At 43.2% G+C, this 21,759-nt stretch overlaps 6 protein-coding genes across 7 annotated transcripts; all 6 read left to right on the top strand.

The window, feature by feature from the left end:
* The first annotated feature begins 756 nt into the window (after window positions 1-756).
* On the top strand, window positions 757-3,164 carry LOC129585614 (uncharacterized). The gene is made up of 3 exons (XM_055478363.1): window positions 757-1,116; window positions 1,196-1,455; window positions 1,906-3,164. Exons 1-3 carry the CDS (start codon window positions 980-982, stop codon window positions 2,850-2,852), a joined length of 1,344 nt encoding a protein of 447 aa, XP_055334338.1. The 5' UTR covers window positions 757-979; the 3' UTR covers window positions 2,853-3,164.
* Window positions 3,165-6,282: 3,118 nt separating this feature from the next.
* Window positions 6,283-8,508, top strand: LOC129585581 (uncharacterized). Its single transcript, XM_055478317.1, has 3 exons — window positions 6,283-6,605; window positions 6,679-6,944; window positions 7,196-8,508. The coding sequence occupies exons 1-3, from the start codon at window positions 6,469-6,471 to the stop codon at window positions 8,197-8,199; spliced, it is 1,407 nt and encodes a 468-aa protein (XP_055334292.1). The 5' UTR covers window positions 6,283-6,468; the 3' UTR covers window positions 8,200-8,508.
* A 571-nt stretch (window positions 8,509-9,079) lies between these two features.
* LOC129585582 (uncharacterized) lies at window positions 9,080-11,219 on the top strand. Its single transcript, XM_055478318.1, has 3 exons — window positions 9,080-9,377; window positions 9,458-9,717; window positions 9,974-11,219. The coding sequence occupies exons 1-3, from the start codon at window positions 9,241-9,243 to the stop codon at window positions 10,957-10,959; spliced, it is 1,383 nt and encodes a 460-aa protein (XP_055334293.1). The 5' UTR covers window positions 9,080-9,240; the 3' UTR covers window positions 10,960-11,219.
* LOC129585583 (dentin sialophosphoprotein-like) lies at window positions 10,986-14,624 on the top strand. Its single transcript, XM_055478319.1, has 4 exons — window positions 10,986-10,996; window positions 11,625-11,865; window positions 11,944-12,202; window positions 12,647-14,624. Exon 4 carries the CDS (start codon window positions 12,697-12,699, stop codon window positions 13,918-13,920), a length of 1,224 nt encoding a protein of 407 aa, XP_055334294.1. The 5' UTR covers window positions 10,986-10,996; window positions 11,625-11,865; window positions 11,944-12,202; window positions 12,647-12,696; the 3' UTR covers window positions 13,921-14,624.
* Window positions 14,625-15,351: 727 nt separating this feature from the next.
* Window positions 15,352-17,921, top strand: LOC129585604 (uncharacterized). The gene is made up of 3 exons (XM_055478351.1): window positions 15,352-15,667; window positions 15,760-16,019; window positions 16,514-17,921. The coding sequence occupies exons 1-3, from the start codon at window positions 15,531-15,533 to the stop codon at window positions 17,590-17,592; spliced, it is 1,476 nt and encodes a 491-aa protein (XP_055334326.1). The 5' UTR covers window positions 15,352-15,530; the 3' UTR covers window positions 17,593-17,921.
* Window positions 17,922-18,579: 658 nt separating this feature from the next.
* LOC129585570 (uncharacterized) lies at window positions 18,580-21,586 on the top strand. Of its 2 annotated transcripts, none has more exons than XM_055478293.1 (3): window positions 18,580-18,840; window positions 19,542-20,314; window positions 20,760-21,586. In XM_055478293.1, exons 1-3 carry the CDS (start codon window positions 18,725-18,727, stop codon window positions 21,371-21,373), a joined length of 1,503 nt encoding a protein of 500 aa, XP_055334268.1. In that variant the 5' UTR covers window positions 18,580-18,724; the 3' UTR covers window positions 21,374-21,586. The 2 variants fall into 2 exon arrangements, with proteins under 2 accessions (XP_055334268.1, XP_055334267.1); XM_055478292.1 differs by lacking the exon at window positions 18,580-18,840 and adding an exon at window positions 18,853-19,148.
* Window positions 21,587-21,759: the final 173 nt, after the last annotated feature.

Here is a 21,759-nt window from a genome sequence, read left to right as displayed (position 1 = left end):
TACATGAGTATTTGTCACAAATTTTCTATAAAAGTGAAAGATTTGAACTGAATATGAAAGATATATAAGATATAACATATAAGATTAAGATATAAGATTTGTACTATTTCTATAAAAGTGAAAGGTTTGTACTTACGATTTACTGTACTTCTTCAAGTTGCAGTAAAAGTTTACAACTTTAGTGCAAACGCAAATCTGGGATGCAGTTTATTTAAACATTTCTGAGTTGCAAATTAGTGTTTTTAGTAGAACTAACATAAAATAATAAAGACAGTTAGACGTGCACGTGTTCACTTAACTCGATTTTTCATCTTAGAAAATGCAAGGTCATTAAGTAATTGTGACCTACAGATAAATAATCGAAGGTTTACCTTAAGAGATTTGTTCAAACTTGCAGCGAAACTGCACCGCGCAATATATTGTACGAATAATTAATTAGAATTGTAATACAAATAAAACAGACAGGCAGAATTAAGAAATATCGCAGCAGTTTAACTTTAACCCTTACTGACTTCCCTGTTTATTACGGAAGGCGTTTAGCTCTGAAAGCCGCCCACTGTCAAGTGTCAGACTTTGTAATCTGCTTGTTTCATGGAAATCTTAAAAGCCGCCGGCTGTAAATCGCGTCGGTGCATGTTTCCGCCCGCCCCTTTACAACCCGCTTCGAGAATACCGAAACATACCGTCCCTCCGTCGTAGCATGCCTGTTCGTGATTATTCTTTGTGAGTCAATGGCAGGTTTGTGATTATCGGCGATTCAGTACTCCGATGTGCAGATTTCACAGTTTAATCGTAGTTTGCCAGTCCAGATTTTAAGAAACGGTTTTCGTTGATTGTTTAAAATTTATATGCTTTTACTTAATTTTGGTCTGATTCCGAATAATTTATTATCGAGCATCGACATCGTTATTAACCGTAAAGAGGGCACTGGGCGCGGCAGTTTCGAGGTACACTGTAACACTAACAAACTGCAGCTAATATGGCTCCCTCATCTTTCAAGCAGACCATAAAGTCTCTGCGGGCCTGCCTTTTCGATCATGATCCCGTAACATTCGGCGTTTGCCCCGTTCCTGAAAAAGATTTAGGACTGTTCTACGGCAAGGGCGATACCGCACGGTAAGGAACGGTGCAACAGGTTGAAGCGGAATGGGAACTGCACTGACCTTTTGTGTTGGTGACCTGGTGTCTCATTTAGGCAGCTGTATCTGCACACTGCATCCGACACTGAATTAGAGCATCTTGCGCGTGCCTGCACGGCGGCCAGCTTTGGGATCAACCAGCAGGATGTCTACGACGAGACTTACCGCAAAGCTGGCAAAATGGACACAGAACAATTCGCCAGCAAATTCGACTTGGAATGCTCGGGAATTTTGGCTCGTGTCAAGAACAGCCTGCTAGAGCACACCCATTTTGAAAAGCCTGTCGAGCGAGAACTTTACAAGTTGAATGTCTACGGTAAGCGATATACGTACATTTAAAGTAAATTTTTTTTTACTTAATAATCAATAATGCTGCTGTAATACTATTATAATATGCAGTAATTAATCTCGTAGGCTGTGATACATCATGCTGTAAAGGGCCTGTGATACTACTAAATACTATACTGGGTAGTGGGTAGCAATTGTATAATACGATTTGAATACTATGAATTATGCGATAGAGCCAAAAGTATGATAATCAATACTGCAGATTATTTAAAATATTTCTGAATAAAATAGTTCGTGAAAGTAGGCTTTCGAAATAAAATTATTTATCCTTGTAACCGTGAGCGCTGAATACATACAGTTGGACTGAGTAGGTTTATATTTTTTGTATCTACAAAAGTTTCAGAGTAATTCTAGAGTCTCGCTTTTATATCTAAACTTCTACCGAGATAATTTGCTGTATAATTGCTGCTGGTTTTAGGTCCGGGGGGATTTTTCAAAGCACACAAGGATACTCCACGGGGCGCCAAGATGTTCGGATCGCTGGTGATTGTCTTCCCTACGAAGCATACCGGCGGAGAGCTGAAGCTACGTCACGGCGAAAAAGAGTGGACTTTCGATTCGGCCGAGAAGTTAGCTGCTGCTGTAGAGCCGTCGATCGGGTACGTCGCCTTCTTCAGCGATGTGGAGCACGAAGTGGCCGTCGTGCAGTCCGGGTATCGCGTCACGCTGACCTACAACCTGTACTTTGGCGAAACTTCTCCGGAGTCGGCAAGCCTTGATGTCAACCGTGAAAATGCCTTCAAAAGCGGACTGGCGCAGTTGTTAGCTGATCCAACATTTTTACCGAAAGGGGGATTGATCGGCTTTGGTCTGCAACACGAATACCCGGTCAGTGCCGAGACTAAGCTGAGCACTCTGATGGATTGCCTAAAGGGCAGTGATGCGCTGGTTAGGAAAGTGTGCGAACAGCTGTCGCTCCCCATCCAGCCGAAAATGCTGACCCAGACACAAGAGTACTACGAGAACGAGGAAAGGGGTGTGGATTCCGATGGCGAAGGTGGGAAAGATGACTGTGAAGAAGAACCAGAAGACGGCAATCCTGATTTCTTGGCGGTCTTGACTGATTATGTGGTTGACCTTTCAAGATACGGTGATATGGTGGACGATGCGGCTTCTGAACTGAAGAGTTTTAAAGGGGCCTTAGTTCTTCCATATCCAGATGGTGTATCTCGCCGACGTTGGGACGCTGAAAAGAAGAAGCAAATCAAATACTCCGTCGACATTCAGTGGATCACCAAATCAACGTTGCACACCAAACTGAAAACCAATTACATGACATATGGGAACGAGTTTTCTGTCGACTACCTGTACGGCACTGTTTGCTTCGTTGCCAAAATCGGTCCAGCTGGAAAGCGTATTACGTAGGCATGTTCCGGATGCGTGAAGACTGTATATATGAAGCCTCTGTTCTACAGTAATTAACAAGTTCTGATGATTGTTTCGCACGAAAATTTTCCGAAGTGCACCAGTATTGATACATTTATACATGCAGTTTACCATCAAACTCTTCTGTACGTTTTCTATGCATTAACTGCGAGTGTTTGCTCATGTGATGACCAGTATTTTTCGTTCAGAAAGTTCTTTTTATCTTTTTTCTGGATAAATATTATTGGTTTGTCTTTTTTATTTTTTTTGTCGGTAGATTATTTTGTCGGCGACTGCAGACTGTGCGATACAGCCTGTGCTGTAGAGTTATTAATTATTCTTGATTATCTGCTAGAATTTGGCTGAACATTACCATTCAAATGCTTATGTCGACCGCGTAGATTTGAGTGTTGCAAATACGAGTAACTTAAATTAGTGCGGCCAGGTGCTTATGGCGGGCCCCCGCCTTGGCGGGTGCGATAAGGCGGGCATCAATATCAGTGGCGGGCACAGACGAATTGCACACTGCACAGAGGCATCAGTTGCGCTGCACTTGCCTAATCGCTAGTGCACTTCTACTGTGTCACGAGTCTTTCGATTTAAACAGCTTTGTGTATTCGACTTTTTGTTTTTCGTGGCTGAACAGTTTTTTCAATTTTTAAGTCATAAAAACGAACGTTTACACATTTCTTGACATTCATACATCTAGGGAGCAGGTTCATACACGTTTTACGTTCACGCAGAAGACCGATTAAAAGCCGAAAATAATGTAAAGCTATTTGACATAGATCGCTTTACACTTTAACTTTTTTAAACCTTTACCGCTTTACACTTTAACTTTTATGGTGTCTTTTGTGTTTAACTTTTTTAAACCTTATTTAAAAATCTGAAACACAAAAGACACCATATCCTGACAGCATCCTAATTTTTCGAAGCAGCCGTTAATGGTTTCTACTCCAAAGCACCTAACAAAATCAAAGAACTTTTGTGAGAAATTAACGGTAAATTAAAAATAGTAAGTCACGCAGATTAGAAAAGTGACCACATTTAAACATAACATAACAGTAGGTACCGTAAATTAGCCGCAATACGTACAGTCGGTACAGAACGATATTATAGATGTCAACAATTTACAAAGCATAATGCATTTAAATGCTCAAAAAACTATTGACCGTATTTTCTCCGAATCTCGTCAATATCGTAATGCCGGAAGGGTAAGAAGTTATTTCTCTAATAATCTTAGTTTTCTATTGCTAATAGGAAAACTTCAAGAGGTCTTCTAATTATGCCGTAAAAATCTGCAAGACAATCAATCGAACAGTCAGTGATATGCAAACCAAAAACGCAAATCGATCTATTAACAGTTTATATATAATATGTAGTTTTTGCGATACCCAATAGTCCCCATACAACTCGGTTTACACCCACAATGGTTTCGAAGCACAAATAAAAGAAGGTTCCATCTGTATGAATTAGATGAGCTGAGTAGAGCGCGATTTGTCGCTGTAACTTTCCAATTTTTTTTATTAACTGAGGCTACAGCCTAAGTTTTTTGACTTCCGTTCACTTCATTCACAAAACCTTTCTCCCAACTGATTCCATCTCAGAGTACAAGCGAAATAAGAAAGAATTATTTGGTATGCATTCCTTCATATCAAGACACAATTAATGATTTAGGCTGTAGCCTAAGTTGCTATTTTATTGTTTTCCAAAACATTCTCTTGAATTTAGGTTGCAGCCTATTTTATTGCGGTATACTACAAGCCTTCCCTTTTCTGTGTCAATAGAAGCTGCGACTTATTTTCTTCCGCATATGTAATTTTCAACGGTGAGACTACCTTTAAGCTGAAGTAAGATACTCTTTGTGAGTCAAAGTACTTCTTTCTTTGGCTTCATCGAAAACTGTTGCCATTTTTTAATTGTTGCTTTTATCGCTTCTTTTTTTAACCAAATACCGGTACAATAGTTTTGTTGTTCTTTAGCGATGAATGCTGCATGTTAAAAACATGCTAAAATTATATGCTACAAAAACTACGTCATTTGCTTGTTTTTTCATTTTGCATATTATTGGGACTTACAATAAATTAAAATTTGGTCCTTAGTGGGCTCAACGTTAGACACTAAATTACAAGGCAAAACTGCAAACATTTGAGCATGTTATGGTTTGCTATATGGTAATAATGATTTTCATCAGTGCGTAAATGCTGAAAATTGACAGCACTGTGGACAACTATATTAGAAGGCAAAATTAAAAGGACGTCGCTGCAAACAATAGTCGGTCAAGTCACCTGAAGTTGCTTTCTTTTTTAAATGCGGGCTTTGAATTTATTTAGTAGTTTTGTACTGCTTGTCTTAATGTCATAGATTTAATCGCTTTCACACACGGCTGGTAACTTATGTAGGCAAACTATATGTATTTAAATATTTTGCGACTATGCCTTTTACCGTAACAATCGTGTAAAAGAAATAGGTTTTCTGAAATTAGAGGCATAAAAATTCTCTGGCAACTTAAGTGAGTCTCTTGAAGCCATTAAAATAAGTGGTTTACCAAGGTAGCAATCACTGGGGACATGACCTGCATCTTGCATTACGCATTTTTTCAAATTACAACCAAGTTGCCCAACAAAACGATTTAGAAAGGTCTGCGTTTTTTTGTAAACAATGTTACAAGGGGTGATTTTGAAGGTCTCAAAGTTATAAAGCGTGCAGCAGCTTGAGCAAATATAGTGTGTATGACTTGCACTGGCGGCAAGGATGCGCTCTAGTGGGAAAGTGCGCTGTGCAAATGCATTTCTGCAATGCCCGCCTGATGGTTAAGACCCACCTCATCGCACCCGCCAAGGCGGGTGCCCGCCATAAGCACCTGGCCATTAGTGCTGCACATAGTTACGTACCGTATCGCATCGCTACGTCTTTATAGTACTTCAAGTCTTGAACGTTATTATTCACGTTTCCAAAATTATTACTGACTCATAACCATATTTAACTGCATTTTTATACGAGGCTTTACACTTTAGTATTGCCAAATACCGCACTACTACGAGTAGAAGACTGCCGCACGAGTAATAGCGCGCTAATAATTATTTATAATTATTACACTGTATTTGTTTACTACGTATCGTCACTACTATCGTGCAAGCTTTGGAAGCCGGCCAAGAATTATTAATAATTATATATTTATTAATATGGAAGTATTAAACTGTACATCAGTAAGTACATGTATGGTGTATCGTATTGTTCTTGAGCCAGCTCGGGCTCTACTCGTAGAGTAGATCTGCATGATGTTTTGTATCAGATTCTATATACTCGTATCAAAAGTATGCAGTATGTACTGATAACTGCTTGTCCGTACGTACAATTGTACATGTTCCGAACTTCCGACTTTCTGCCTGCCCCTTTCGGCTTTAAAGTTTGCTTGGCTCTGTGTGATCTTTATCAGTCATTCGTACTCCCGAGTCTTCGATCAGGCATTTCGACTTCACATTTTAATTGCAACTCGGACAGTACTTACAACAACAACCATCAATTCAATAAACTGATCCGAAAAATTTGCTGTCGACATCGTTATATTGGGAGCTTGTTTGTCGCGGACCGTTGTAGTACGCGAAGGGCCAACATGGCTTCCGCAGTTCGGGAACGGATCATCAAGTCTCTCCGCACTTGTCTTCTGGGTCGCGATCCCGTTACTTTCGGCGTCTGCCCCATCCCAGAACAAAACCTCGGACTGTTTTACGGCAAAGGCGATGCTGCACGGTAAGGATAGATGCAACAAGTGGATCCTTTAATTGGTGAAGTGCATTAATCTTGTGCTGGCGTCTTGTTCCAGGCAACTGTATCTGCACACTGCATCCGACGCTGAGCTGGAGCATCTGGCGCGTGCCTGCACTGCGGCCACCTTTGGGATCAACCAGCAGGATGTCTACGATGAGACTTACCGCAAGGCTGGCAAAATGGACGTCGAAGAATTCGCCAGTAAATTCGACTTGGAGCGCTCGGGAATTTTGACGCGTATCAAGAATGATTTGCTGGATGAGGATCGCATCAAATCTGACAGGCATCTGGAGTGTGAACTTTACAAGCTGAATTTCTATGGTAAGCAGTAGAAGGATTGTTTGTATATGTCGCTGAGTAATTCGGGTGATTTCTTGTTGTGATAGTCTATGACAAATTATTTAAAAAATTTGTAGCAGAAAAACTGAATTCAGCGGCAGAATGCTACTGCTGATAGGTGCAGTTAATAGTTAAACAGGTACGAGTATACAAATAACTGCAGTGACAGCATACTGTATCTGTAAAGCTACGCTATTGTGGAATACAGTTTCCGGCAAAAATATTTCTTTTAGCCACCGGTGGCTTTTTCAAAGCACATAAAGACACCCCTCGGAGCGCCAACATGTTCGGATCGTTGGTGATTGTGTTCCCGACGAAACATACCGGCGGAGAACTAAAGCTGCGTCACGGCGGAAAAAAGTGGACATTCGATTCGGCCAAGGAGTTGGCTGCTGTTACAGAGCCGTCGATCGGATACATCGCCTTCTTCAGCGATGTGGAGCACGAAGTGGCCGTCGTGCAGTCCGGGTATCGCGTCACGCTGACCTACAACCTGTATTTCCGTGAATCTCATGCTCCTTCGGAATCGTTGATCAACCTGGACGTCAACCGTGAAAATACCTTCAAAACCGGACTGGAACAGTTATTAGCTGATCCGGCATTTTTACCGAAAGGCGGTCGGATCGGCTTTGGTTTGCAGCACGAATACCCGGTCAGCGCCGAGACTAAGCTGAGCACTCTAATGCATTGCCTAAAGGGCAGTGATGCGCTTGTCAAGAAAGTCTGCGAGCAACTGTCGTTGCCCATTCAGCCGAAAATGTTGACCCATGCAGACGACTACGACACTTACGATGAAGAGGATGGAATCATTGGACTGCGGGAGATTTCCGACGAGAGTGAGGATGCAGTTGAGGATAATGGGCAGGGCGAGTCGGTAAAAGACAATCCATACTACCTGGAAGTGTTAACTGACCATGTTGTGGATTTGTCGGATTGGCCTTTTTCGGTGGAAAATACTGGTCGTGAATTGAGGAATGCAGAAGGGGCCTTGATTCTTCCACTACGCCCAAGTGGCAGACATCGTCAGCGTTATGACTTTGGGAAGGATAAGAAAGTCAGATACTCGGTCAACATCCGATGGATTACCGAACCGACGTTGTACAATGAAGTGAAGACCCCATACATCGCATATGGGAATGAGCACTCTCTTAATTACTTGTATGGCACCGTGTGCTTTGTTGCTAAAATCGGTCCTCCCGGAAAGCGTATTAAAGACCAACATTCAGGAGGTGCTTGAAGACTGAATGGAGCTTCCGTTTTACACTAATTAACATCTGGTTTGATGGCTTCATATGGAAAATGTCCGAAATTCAGCTTTAATACATTCATGTGCAGCTGAGTAAGCTGACCACTAAAATGTCCACTATTCCTGTGCTTCTGTTTGTGATAACTGCGAGTGTACGCCCTGTGAATCGAAAATAATCTGGTCCTTTCAGAGAGTATTTTTCTATGCGTGAATATTTGTTCACTGTTTATAATATTCTATCGTCTTCTGTACGCTGTACCGTAGAGTCATCACTCCGTGGGATCGGCTGCTAAACATTTTATTATGAACGACATGTGTTAAATTAAAATACAGTACTTTAATACGTCCGTTTGGGAAGATTTGACTGATAGATCTTTAATGTTACGCATTACAGTGCTAAGGTACAGTAAGTATTCTTGGACCTCCGCGTTTAAAAGACGTATGAACATGCCAAATAAATATTACTGTAATCTATATTTGTATAACAGACTTTATGTACGAGTGTAGTTTATAAGAGTACAATATTTGTTCAAATTTTTAGCAAAAATTGTTTCGGACAACATGTTCTACTTCGAATATTTCTGAGTAATATCTATAGAAGTATATTGAAGTACGAATATGCAAAGTACAACAAATGTAGATATTTACCACTTCATTGTGACTTCAATAACAAATTAGACAGACAGAAATGAGAAAGGATCTGTAATCAATGCGTACCGCTCTTTACTGGTTGTAATTTACGATTAATATCTGTACAAGCAGTGCATGCAATGCTTCCCGATCCGCCTACCGACTTTACGATCGTATCAGTGATTCGCACTCCGATATGCAGATTTTACATTTTATTCTCGCCCGCCAATATCAATTCGCACGTCAGTGTAAAACCGCACAAGAAACCGTTTTCCTTGCTTGATTAAGTGAATTTATGTCCTTGAATTGCTCCGCATGATTTGCTATCAGCATCGTTACTGAGAGAGTGTTCCTGCTACGTCGGGTGTGGTACGAGAACTTTCAAGAACAGCGAGCAGCAACATGGCTTCCGCAATCTGGAAAGAGACCATCCAGTCTGTGCGGACCTGCCTTGTGGATCGCGATCCCGTTGCTTTCGGTGTCTGCACCGTCCCAGCACAAGATTTCGGGTTGTTCTACGGCAAAGGCGACACTGCACGGTAAGAAATGACGATGCATGCAACAGGTTCAGCCTTCGAAGGGAAAGTTCATTGACGTTTTTGCTGGTGTCCGGTATCAGACAGCTGCATCTGCGCACTGCATCCGATGCTGAATTGGAGCATCTGGCGCGTGCCTGCACAGCGGCCACCTTTGGGATCAACCAGCAAGATGTCTACGATGAGACTTACCGCAAGGCCGGCAAAATGGACGTCGAAGAATTCGCCAGCAAATTCGACTTGGAGCGCTCGGGAATTTTGACGCATATCAAGGATGGTTTGCTGGATCACACCAACTATGGAAGGCCTGTCGACTGGGAACTTCACAAACTGAATGTTTACGGTAAGCGGTATGGTGTTTGTAGTCAAATTGTAGATGTCGTTGTGTAATTCGCTTGGGACTGCGGCTTCTGAATTTCTGATAGCTTATGCGATTTTTTTTTGAAAAATGGAGTACCGAACACAAATTCAGCTGTAATAAGCTACTACTGATAAATACAGGTGCTGTATAGCTGAAGAACTATGCTCGTTATGTAAAGCAATAATATTGTAAAATGCGTTTAAATACAGCAATGGCAGAATTATTTTTACTTATTTAGGCAGCGGAGGTTTCTTCAAAGCGCACAAAGACACTCCACGAGGCGCTTACATGTTCGGATCGCTTGTGGTCGTCTTCCCTACGAAACATACCGGCGGAGAATTGAAGCTGCGTCACGGCGGAAAAGAGTGGACGTTCGATTCGGCTAAAGAGTTAGCTGCTGCTACAGAGCCGTCGATCGGATACATCGCCTTCTTCAGCGATGTAGAGCACGAAGTGACCGTCGTGCAGTCCGGGTATCGTGTGACACTGACTTTTAACCTTTACTTTGGCGGAACTCCTTCTCCATCGAAAGCACTGAACAACCTTGACATCAACCGTGAAAATGCCTTCAGAACCAGACTGGCGAAGTTGCTAGCTGATCCGAAATTTTTGCCGAAAGGCGGCTGGATCGGCTTTGGTCTGCAGCACGAATACCCGGTTAATGCCAACACTGATCTGCGCACTTTAATGGAACGTCTGGAGGGCAGCGATGCGCTTGTTAAGAAAGTCGGCGAGCAGTTATCGTTACCCATCCAGCCGAAAATGATGACCCAGAAAGGCGGGTACTACGTCGGCGACTACTACCACGAAGACGATTACTCGAGAAAAAATTATGCTGACGATCCGGACTTTTTGGCCGTGCTGACTGACCATGTGGTTGACCTTTCGAAGTACGGTGATGCGTTGAGAAATGGTGTCCGCGTGTTGAAGAAGGAAGAAGGGGCCTTGATTCTTCCCTATCCAGATGGCACAGCGGTTAAACGTTGGGACGCTGGAAAGAAGAAGAGAGTCAAGTGCTCCATCGACATTCGGTGGATTACCAAATCGACATTGTACAACAAAGTGAAAACCACATACATCGCATACAACAAAGTGAATATCAAATTCCGCGGATATAGGGATTTTTACACTGTTGGTTACCTGTATGGTACTGTTTGCTTTGCTGCCAACATCGGTCCTGCCGGAAAGCGTATTAATAAAAGTAAAGCCGTTCCGGATGAGTGAAGACTGGATAAAACCTTTGTTCCACGGTAATTAACAGGTGTGTTTTGATTAATTTCGTTTACTCCTTTTTTATATCCTTTATCACTCCGCTTGTTTTGCACTTGTTCTTCACATGAACCGAATATCTCGCTCCTCGGAACGCTCCTCTGAACAACTGACATTGTTTTCCTGTGATCGAGTTTTTTACCTTTTTTCTAGGCGTGAATTCTTTTCTTTTGAATGAGTTTTTTTATCTTTTTTCTTAGCGTGAATATAGGCTGAACACGGCAAAAATAAAATAAACAGTAGTTTATGGTAGTTCCACGTCGGCATTACTGTAATAAAAACTTGCATCCAACAATGTTTATTTACCTGTTGAGTGTTGGGTTTACAGCCTCTGTGAATTTAGCGCAGTACACTTATTACACTACACTCCCTGGAAGTCGGCTTTAATACAGATAAGTAGACACTGCATGTTTCGCGGAAAGCTTTATTAAACGGCTATACTTCGTGTTTCCGATTGGCGCGTTCAGTCAGCTTTAGCCACTTTGGCTGGTTTAGTGATTGAATCAGAGATTGTGCACTCTGATCGGAAGATTTCACCATCCGCAAGTCAGATGTACTTGTACTGTTGTACTTGAAACCGTTTTGAGTGCTTGATTTGCAAGATTTCGCTTGATTTGTAGTTGTACCATAGTTCCGAATAATTTTGTGATCCATTTTACACGTCGGTTCCTTCGGTTACATCGGCTGCGACCAGTGAGCAAGCAGAGCCAACATGCAAGCCTCAACTTCCAAGCAGACCATCAGCTCTATGAGAACCTGCCTTCTGGACGGCGATCCCGTTACGTACGGCGTTTGCCCCATCCCAGTCAAAGATTTCAGGCTGTTCTACAGCTCCGAAGGCGATGCTGCACCATCTGCACGGTAAGAAACGACACAGCAGATTGAGGCGTTTGCATGGGAAGTCCACTGACCTTTGATTTGCGCTGGTGTGTCATTCAGGCAACTGTATCTGCACACTGCATCCGACGCTGAGCTGGAGCATCTGGCGCGTGCCTGCACTGCGGCCACCTTTGGCATCAACCAGCAAGATGTCTACGATGAGACTTACCGCAAGGCCGGCAAAATGGACGTCGAAGAATTCGCCAGCAAATTCGACTTGGAGCGCCGGGAATTTTGACACGTGTCACGAATGATTTGCTGGCTCGCACCGACGATAGCAGACCTGTTGAGTGGGAACTTTACAAGCTGAATGTGTACGGTAAGCGGAGTTGGATCAAAAGTACATTACAACGATTAATTACGGATACGCTGTGCTGTGGGCTACGGTTAGCTAAGACTGTTATTAAATTACTTACATTTATTTTGGAACACCGGGTAATTGAATTATACCAGATTATGGTCCAGATACTAGATAGCAATACGACTCATAGAAAAACGTTAGTACTCGTATGCATGGTTTCTAGTAATTATTTCCTTTAATACGACAAAACTGGATGTGTAATATCTACTCTAACCATAAGTACCTTGTATTTACAGCGGGACACGCATTTCTGACGCGCTAAAATATATGACTTAGTGCGAGCGTTAAACACCGTACTCATACTACAATTATTCATTCACTTTTATAAATTTAAATTTAATATTATTAAATGAGTTAGTTAATTAAACCTGAGATGACCTTTAAACGAAGTTATTGTTTTAGGAACCGGGGGCTTTTTTAAAGCGCACAAAGACACTCCACGAGGCGCTGACATGTTTGGATCGCTGGTGATCGTGTTCCCTACGAAGCACACGGGCGGAGAGCTGATCTTGCGTCACGGCGGAAAAGAGTGGACGTTCGACTCGGCCAAGGAATTGGCTGCGGTTACTGAGCCGGCGATCGGGTACGTCGCCTTCTTCAGCGATGTGGAACATGAAGTGGCAGTCGTGCAGTCCGGGTATCGCGTGACGTGGACGTACAACTTGTACTTTGGCGAATCTCCCGTTTCTCCTCCGGAAGCAATGATTACTAACGTTGTCGCCAACCGTGAACACACCTTCAAAGCCGGACTGGAACAGTTGTTAGCTGATCCAACATTTTTACCGAAAGGAGGACTGGTCGGCTTTGGTCTGCAGCACAAGTACCCGGTTAATGCCGAAACTGACCTGCGCACTGTAATGGAGTGTCTTAAGGGCAGCGATGCGCTGGTAAGCAAAGTCTGTCAAGAGCTGTCGCTCCCCATCAAGCCCAAAATGCTGACCGAGGCTTACGGCTACTCCGGCGACGAGCGCCCGGAAATGGCTGGAGGTCACTTCTTCAAGCCGGAAATGTCGACCAACGTTGACGGGAAATCCGACGACGAAGAAACATCTGAGGATTTTGACTGGACTGAGAGCAGCGCTGAAGACGATGGGGATTCCGATGGGAGCGAAAACACTGCTGAAGGCGCTGGGGATTCCGATGAGAGTGAGAATGAAAATACAAAGCATGCAGGAGATAGTATTAACGAGTACAGTGCTGAAGACGCTGGGGATTCCGATGAGAGTGAGAACGAAGATACGAAGCACTCAGGAGACAGTGTCAACGAGAACAGTGTTGAAGACGATGGGGATTCCGATGGGAGTGAGGACGAGGACAAAAAATATTCAAAGGACATTACAAGCAACGACAGCGTTGAAGACGATCGGAATTCCATTAGGATTGAGAACGGAGATATAAAGCGCTCAAAAGACAGTATCAACGGGAACAACGTTAAAGCCGATAGGAATTCCGATTTGATTGGGAATAAGAACGGAGATACAAAGCAATCAAAAGACGGTATCAACGAGAACAGTGTCGAATACGATGAGAGTGCAGACGAGTACAAAAACTATTTGAAGGACGTTACGAGCAAGAACAGTGTTGACGATGGTGATGCCGATGGGAGTAAGAACGGTGATATAAAGCACTCAAAAGCCAGTATCAACGGGAACAACGTTAAAGTCGGAAGGGTGTGAGAACGAGGAAATAAAACATTCAAAGGACATTACAAGCAACAACAGCATTGACGATGGGCATTCCGATGGGAGCGAGAAGACCGGTGAAGATGCCGGAGAGGGCGACTCGAAAAAATATCGTTATGATCCAGACTTAGTGACAGTTTTAACCGACCATGTTGTTGAGATGTCGGACTTGTTTCAGTCGAAATCGCAGGGTGATCGACTGGCGCAGGAGTACGGGCGCTTGATTCTTTCATATCCAGATGGCACACCGCGTCGATGTTGGGATTATGAGAAGGGAAAGATGGTCAAATGCTCGGTCGACATTCACTGGATCACCGAATCGACCAAGTACAATGAAGTGAAAACTGAGTACGTTACCTATGGGAATTCGGCCTCCCTAAGCTACCTGTATGGCACCCTTTGCCTTGTGGCTAGAATCGGTCCTGTCGGAAATCGGATTAAAAAACCTAAGCACGTGCCGGATGCATGAAGACCGGATGGAGCTTCCGTTTTCCAGTAATGAATTAACTATTGTACCGTACTGATACTTTCGTACGTAAACGTTTTGAAATGCGCCTTTTCAGTAGATTTATATCATATACAGCTGTCCGTAAAAAAATCCCTGTCTTCTACGCTTGGTTTGCTCCTCTGAACAGCGGACCAGTCTTTTTCGGCAGGCGTGTTCTGTTTATATTTTTTTTCGGTGCCTGTCGTCTATACTGTGGAGTAATTAATTATGCTTGATCGACTGCTAATGTTCACCTCTGTACCATTAAAATACTAACGTTTGATCGGGTTGATAGATCGATTTGATTTGCGGATTATAATCTTAGACACAGCTTCTTTGGCTTGTTAAACCGTTCTCCCCAACTTCCTTGTTTGCACGTACGCAACACTGGAATAATCCTAAAAGGAAAACTGGAGTACTAAGGCACATTAGGTACTCGTACACACAATCGCACACAGCTTGCACTAAAATAAACAAAATTTATAAATGTATGAAATTGAAATAACGAAAAGGCAGCTGCCGTTAAAAATGCATTATACATGTATGTACATAGGTACAATAATTTACGGAATCTTGTTTTATCTGCAGTAGGCTGCTTCTCTGAACTGCCCAGTGAGTGCAGTTTCAAGGTAAGTACAAGCCCGGTTCACGAACAAACAATCTAGTGAATCCACTTTTTCATACGGTAAAACGTTATATTAATTTTAATTTTAATACGTAGCCTACGTGCTCCCGCTTTAATGCAGTGGCCACTGGTCACCTCTTTTTGAAACGGGTTTGTACGTACAACACACTCCCATTGAAGTTGGTAGACTCACTAGACTGCATGTTTCGCGGAAGGCTTTATTAACCGGCTCTACTCTCGTGTGACGTGTCCGTGCGTGTTTTCCATTGGCGCTTTCACTTTAGCCAGCTTTAGCTGATTCTGCACACTGTAGACTGCGGGTTTCACAGTTTAATCGCTATGGCACAAGAAACCGTCTTCGCTGATTGATTATCTGAATTCATGTGATTTTAGTTGGATTTTGGGCTTTGCTGCACAAACAGCTCCGAATAATTTGCTGTTTGTTGTTTTTTCAGCCACTTGGTTGTAGTGCACCAGTGAGCAAAAGCCAAAATGACTTCCTCATCTTTCAAGAAGACCATCAAGTCTCTGAAAACCTGCCTTTTGGACCACGATCCCGTTACGTACGGTGTTTGCCCCATCCCAGCCAAAGATTTCAAGCTGTTCTACGGCAAAAACGATACTGCACGGTAAGGAATAATTTTGCAGGTTAAAAACGTGTGTTTCATCGTCTGACGGCATGAGGAAGGTCGTTGACCTCTGGCGCTGGTGTGTCATTCAGGCAGCTGGATCTGCACACTGCATCCGATGCGGAGTTGGAGCTTCTGGCGCGTGCCTGTACCGCGGCCACATTTGGGATGAACCAGCAAGATGTCTACGATGAGACTTACCGCAAAGCTGGCAAAATGGACACCGAAGAATTCTCCAGCAAATTCGACTTGGAGCGCTCGGGAATTTTGACGCGTATCAGGGATGATCTGCTGGATCACACCAACTACGGCAGGCCTGTCGAATGGGAACTTTACAAGCTGAATGTGTACGGTAAGCGGTGTTGAAGGCAAGCAGCTGCAGTAAATTAAATCGGTTATCTAATTACAGTCTTACAGATACTAGATAGCGTGGTGAGCTTTCAAGTCAAGTAAAACTTAGTTTAAAAATATAGTTATAAATAAAATACAACTATAATTAGTTACAAATTAAAATAATTACATTTTACTAAAAATACCAGGTACGGTAATTAAAGTCACTTAAATGCAGATAGGATTTTGGTACCGTTTTTCTGGGTAGCATGGTTTTTCATAAGAATAAGTATTCTTGCGTTATGCTCGTCGCATACGCATACGTGCTCGTAGTTTATAGTTTATGTAGGTGTGCGTAGTCTCGTACGTTAACGTAAGTAATTATTTATTTCCTTTTTTTATCAATTTAAAATTAATCTGGTACTCTTTATGTCTTTAGGATTCATCCGATAATAGAATAATAGTTAATGTTTAATTTGATTTTTGCTGGAATGGCCTTCAACGGTATTATTTTAGGCATCGGTGGCTTTTTCAAAGCACACAAAGACACCCCGCGAGGCGCTAACATGTTTGGATCGCTGGTGATCGTCTTCCCGACGAAGCATTCCGCCGGAGAACTGAAGCTGCGTCACGGCGGAAAAGAGTGGACATTCAATTCGGCTAAGGAATTAGCTGCTGCTACAGAGCCGTCGATCGGGTACATTGCCTTCTTCAGCGACGTGGAGCACGAAGTGGCCGTCGTGCAGTCCGGATACCGCGTCACCCTGACCTACAACCTGTACTTTGGCGAAACCCCCGTTTCTCCGCCGGAAGCAATGATTACAAACGTTGTCGCCAACCGTGAACATACCTTCAAAGCCGGACTGGAGCAGTTGTTGGCCGATCCAACATTTTTACCGAATGGCGGACTGGTCGGCTTTGGTCTGCAACACAAGTACCCGGTCAATGCCGAGACGAAGCTGTGCAGTGTAATGGAATGTCTGAAGGGCAACGATGCGCTGGTCAGGAAAGTTTGTCAACAGTTGTCGCTGCCCATTAAGCCGAAAATGTTGACCCACGACTATGGCTATTTCGGTGACAAAGACGAGAAAATGCCTGTGGATTCCGATGGGAGCGAGAACTCCGGTGACGAGAATGGACAGTGTGACGAGGGAGGCGCGGACACAACCAGGGACAGCGAAGATGATAGCATGGTTGGTGATTCCGATGGTGGTGAAGATGATGGGGAAAGTGACTCGGAAAACCATGGTCCGTACGATCCACACTATGTGGAAGTTCTAACCGACCATGTTGTGGATCTGTCGCAGTATGGTGGGGTGGAAACGTCTGCTGGTGATGAACTGGCACAGGAGAAAGGGGCCTTGATTCTTTCGTATCCAGATGGCACACCTCGTGAACGTTGGGACGCTAAGAAGGGAAAGAAGGTGAAATACTCTGTCGACATTCAGTGGATCACCGAATCGACCAGCTACAATGAAGTGAAAACTCAGTACGTCGCCCTTGGTAATGAGGCCTCTCTGGAGTACCTGTATGGCACCGTTTGCCTTGTGGCCGAAATCGGTCTGGTCGGAAAGCGTACTCGTTCTGAGGGATGAGGAGACATTAAGGATGCGGGAAGACCCGATGTAGGTTCCGTTCTGCAGGTTTTGGTCATTTTCGTGCGTCAACTTTCCGGAATGCATGTTACCTGGTGTTTGTCCAGCTGACCTTTAAAACTTCCCTTTTTTTATATGCGTCTTCTTTAACTTTAATTCTTTAACCGGCGCTAGTGTTTGCTTCTTTAAACAGCCGTTTTATCTTTTTTAGGGCGTGAATATTTTTTTGTAGTCTGTTTACTTTTTGTCGGTAATGCACAATAGAGTTGCTAATTAAGTACGATCGGTTGGTGAACGTTGACCTGTGTGTACTATTAAAGTATTTACGGTGATCGGATGGATTTTAAGATTGAATTGTTCGATTTGAAGGCGCACATAGCTTATAAATAATAAATGTACGAAATAGAAAATGGTGCTGTACAAAGGAAATTGAGGTGCATTAATCCCGGTACATTGTGACAAGCATATACAGTATATCTATAGAAGTATAGCTGATATTAATATGCAGATGGTCTGCAATCAAAGTACTACTTTTCTGATTCTAGCCTAGCCCGGTTTGATAGTCAGTATTTACAATTTTAAAACGTATCCACAACCTTTGAGTTTAATCTGAATTCGTAATGATTTGTTTGTGAAACGCCGTGCTTCACTTCTCGTACGCGTATACACTGTACTTGTACAGTCAGCCTTTTAGTTTTGTACTTTTGGACCTTTTGAACCTGATGTACGTACATATACTATAAATTAATACAAGGTACTACTTACGGTTAGATAGTCCGAAAGTACGGTGAAGTAAAGCATTTCTTGGCTGTGCGCGATATGAACGAATAGCGCGAAAATTCCGGTTTAACCTGTTGCGTTGTGTACGTACCGGAAAATGTGATTTTCATAGTACAACAGCAACCTCAGCAGACTAAAAATTTGCAGTGCCAAAATTTGACGATTTCCCCAGACTGTCGCGGTGCATTCTTCGTACAGTTCATCTGCGTATAGAATGCATATGATTGTTATATTTATAGAACATTAGTTTGGCCGGCACTGTATCAAAGTACATACATGTATAAAAACAGTCGTCGCTGGTTACTATACTACTTTGTTTTTTATTTCATACAACAAACTTTAAAGCGCGAACATGCAAGCACTAACTGTTCTGGTCTCATGGGACTCTATTATGCATTTTCTGCGAAGCCGTATAATCTCCAAGAATTTGCAGGTCCTGTTACATACTTCACCATACGTTATAACGAAGTACGGTATTGATACTACGGATAGTACATAAGCGGAAGTGGAAACGCATTTTCACAATTTATCCGCTTTGCACTAACCGATCGTGGCGGTTTTACGTGTACTGTATTAAGTTTTGGCTTATGCAGGTTTGCTAGGTCAGGCATATCATAATGCTTTCGGTGAAACTTTTTATTTCGTCAGGAGATGAATAGAAACAGCAGATATCAGCTTTTCACATTTAAATCTGTAGTTTACATATTTCAGTCTGCACGCCTTTCAGTTATTCCTTACTTGTTAGCAGCACGTACATTCTATATATACACCAGAAGGTAAGTGTAACTGCGATAACCATAATTGTCCTTAACTCTTTATCTAATTGTAAGATAGCTACTGTATAATATTGCGTTTTCATCGTATCTGTTTGTATTGGCATATAGAATATGCATCATGATAAGCTTAAAACGTACTCTAATTAAAACCTGCGCCGAACATTATATAATTAGCAGAAGTGATCGAACGATAATAATTTTTCGACTTTGTGGGCAAGTAGCACACTGTAACGAGAAGACATCCCTTTACAGTACGTAAAAGACTATAAGGAAAAAGACTATAATATATTTTTATATTTGACCCTGTGTTGTATTTGTTTTGGAACCAATCTGTAAAAACAAGATGGAACGGTCAAAGCATAGTACGAAAACCGTGTTAATGGTCCCGTTCAGCGCCTTCGGACACTACATTCCTTTCATCCAGCTGGGACGCCGGCTGCACAGCCGCGACATCCGCATCAGCATGACCGTGCCCAGCGACATCCTCGCCGAACTGCGCAGCAAAGGCGTCCTCACGCCGGACGACGAGCTGCACGTCTTTCACGTCATCGACGTGGACTCGCTGTCTATGCAGATAACATCTTCCCACGGATCCCAGCTGACCATAGCCCAGACCCTCACCAAGATGATGGAATCCCAATCCCCACCGGCGCCGGGATCATCCACTTCCGGTCCCCCAAAGAACATCATGCAGGGACTGCAGATGAAGCTAGCCGGTATTCTGCCCGGCTTGAAAAGTTATTTATCCAACATCAGCAACGTGGATTTGGTGATCATCGATTATTACGTTAGTCCGGCGGCGGAGGTGCTGGCCGACCGGCAGATCCCGTACTGTGTGTTTAATACCGGGGCGCCCTTGATGGCCTTGTCGTTGTTGACGCTGACGGCGTCCACGCCGACGGATGACGCGGCTGGACCGTCGCCCATGTTGGATGATTTCCGCAATAAGGCGGCGATGCCGGCTGCGTTCAAGGAAATGACGCTGGAGCGAAAGGTCATACTGGGCAAGGCGCGCGGGTTTATTCTCAATTCATTTGCCGGCTTAGCCGATGAGTTGGTACGGGATGTGCAATCGGATAAATACAGTTTGGCTGGGCTGAACATTTTCCAAATTGGGCCGCTGTTTCCGGAGGAGGAGGGCACGAGTACCAAGGAAGATCAATCAGGTTGGAAAAATAATGCTGCAGATTTTCTTAATTAAAACGTACAGTACTCATAATGGTTATTTCTATACTCCGTACTTGTACTTCTCGAGTACCAGTACTTGCTACGTATTTTTTTATATTGACGTTCTTCTGTTAAGTTATCACTGTATTTGTCATTATTTTACTGTAATTACTTTTAACACTATGTATTGTACTTATACGTTGTATTAAACTAACGATCTGTACCAATACAATAGTATTAGGTGAATCATGTACTGTAGCTTCAGCGCTTGCACTACATAAAAAAATAATTACGCATCTCAATATACTACAACAAAATTAATATGAAATTGATTAATATTGCATACGTGATAAAATAAATATTAATTTATTCCCTTATTTCAGAAATACTGGCGTAGTTGCATGATACAGCAGTGCATCCTAATGATAGAATTGTTTATTGCAGGCCAGAAAATTATACAATGGCTGGACGAAAGTGCCCCGCACTCCGTCATTTACGTCTCCTTCGGCACGGTTGCCACGCCCTCCCCGCCGCAGCTAACCGCGCTGTGCAACACCCTCCTGACCCTCATCACCCGCCACCACTCCCGCATCCTGTGGTCACTTCCGGTATCCCACCACTCCTATGTAGCCGACACCCTCCGCACCCATCCCAGCGTCCTCCTGACCTCCTGGACACCCCAGCGCCTCGTCCTGGGACACCCGGCACTGGCGCTCTTCGTCAGCCACTGCGGCTGGAACAGTACCCTGGAGAGCCTGGCGATGGGGGTGCCGGTGGTGGGTTGGCCTTTGTTTTCCGATCAATATTTGAATTCGCAGTGGCTGGAGGATGCCGGGCTGGGACTGCGGGTCAGAGGGACGGGGCTGATGGGGCCGACGGTCCGGGTGGTGCCGGAGGAGGAAATTGTGGGGATTATTTCCCGCATTTTGGATGGACGGGAGGAATTTGCGGCCGCGGTGGGCGAGTGGAAGAAGAAAATCGCCGACGCTATGCGGAAACCATCGGGAAGCTATTATTCGGAATTTGACCGGCTCTCAGCAGATGTTCTGGCAATCTAGTGCTATATATTATAAACTTTTTGCTCCTGCTTTTACATGAAAATTTTACGCATATGTGAATAAAAAACAAAATTATTCTACATATAACATGGCTTACTAGGATGAGTAACTTCAATCATCCAAATTTTATGCAGCAAGCCGCTTACTGCTTTGTATTTACATACATTAATTTACCCAGAACACTTTCTCATGCATAAAGCACCGCTACGATTGCAGATTGCAGTTAAGTACTAAACTTATGGCTTACTGGTTTGTGAACTACCGAATTATCGCAAAAGCGCATTTAATACCTTTAATTAAGCGTTATAACATTTAATAATTAATGTACCTTTAATAAGTATCATGGTACGAGTACAAACTATGCACCAGAACAAAACAAAACAGCG

Source organism: Paramacrobiotus metropolitanus, unplaced genomic scaffold, assembly GCF_019649055.1.
Source record: "Paramacrobiotus metropolitanus isolate TYO unplaced genomic scaffold, Prichtersi_v1.0 Parri_scaffold0000017, whole genome shotgun sequence".
Lineage (NCBI taxonomy): Eukaryota > Metazoa > Tardigrada > Eutardigrada > Parachela > Macrobiotidae > Paramacrobiotus > Paramacrobiotus metropolitanus.
This window is presented reverse-complemented; position numbering and strand designations above follow the sequence as displayed.

Excerpts from the sequence above, each read along its gene's own strand:
- LOC129585582 (XM_055478318.1), top strand. The coding sequence starts at position 9,241 with ATGGCTTCCGCAATCTGGAAAGAGACCATCCAGTCTGTGCGGACCTGC. Across the intron at positions 9,378-9,457 it reads GGCAAAGGCGACACTGCACG|ACAGCTGCATCTGCGCACTG; the intron begins GTAAGAAATGAC and ends GTCCGGTATCAG. Across the intron at positions 9,718-9,973 it reads TCACAAACTGAATGTTTACG|GCAGCGGAGGTTTCTTCAAA; the intron begins GTAAGCGGTATG and ends TTACTTATTTAG.
- LOC129585570 (XM_055478292.1), top strand. The coding sequence starts at position 19,024 with ATGAATAGAAACAGCAGATATCAGCTTTTCACATTTAAATCTGTAGTT. Across the intron at positions 19,149-19,541 it reads TTCTATATATACACCAGAAG|CGCCTTCGGACACTACATTC; the intron begins GTAAGTGTAACT and ends GGTCCCGTTCAG. Across the intron at positions 20,315-20,759 it reads TACCAAGGAAGATCAATCAG|GCCAGAAAATTATACAATGG; the intron begins GTTGGAAAAATA and ends TGTTTATTGCAG.
- LOC129585581 (XM_055478317.1), top strand. The coding sequence starts at position 6,469 with ATGGCTTCCGCAGTTCGGGAACGGATCATCAAGTCTCTCCGCACTTGT. Across the intron at positions 6,606-6,678 it reads GGCAAAGGCGATGCTGCACG|GCAACTGTATCTGCACACTG; the intron begins GTAAGGATAGAT and ends GTCTTGTTCCAG. Across the intron at positions 6,945-7,195 it reads TTACAAGCTGAATTTCTATG|CCACCGGTGGCTTTTTCAAA; the intron begins GTAAGCAGTAGA and ends TATTTCTTTTAG.
- LOC129585614 (XM_055478363.1), top strand. The coding sequence starts at position 980 with ATGGCTCCCTCATCTTTCAAGCAGACCATAAAGTCTCTGCGGGCCTGC. Across the intron at positions 1,117-1,195 it reads GGCAAGGGCGATACCGCACG|GCAGCTGTATCTGCACACTG; the intron begins GTAAGGAACGGT and ends TGTCTCATTTAG. Across the intron at positions 1,456-1,905 it reads TTACAAGTTGAATGTCTACG|GTCCGGGGGGATTTTTCAAA; the intron begins GTAAGCGATATA and ends TGCTGGTTTTAG.
- LOC129585583 (XM_055478319.1), top strand. The coding sequence starts at position 12,697 with ATGTTTGGATCGCTGGTGATCGTGTTCCCTACGAAGCACACGGGCGGA.
- LOC129585604 (XM_055478351.1), top strand. The coding sequence starts at position 15,531 with ATGACTTCCTCATCTTTCAAGAAGACCATCAAGTCTCTGAAAACCTGC. Across the intron at positions 15,668-15,759 it reads GGCAAAAACGATACTGCACG|GCAGCTGGATCTGCACACTG; the intron begins GTAAGGAATAAT and ends TGTGTCATTCAG. Across the intron at positions 16,020-16,513 it reads TTACAAGCTGAATGTGTACG|GCATCGGTGGCTTTTTCAAA; the intron begins GTAAGCGGTGTT and ends GTATTATTTTAG.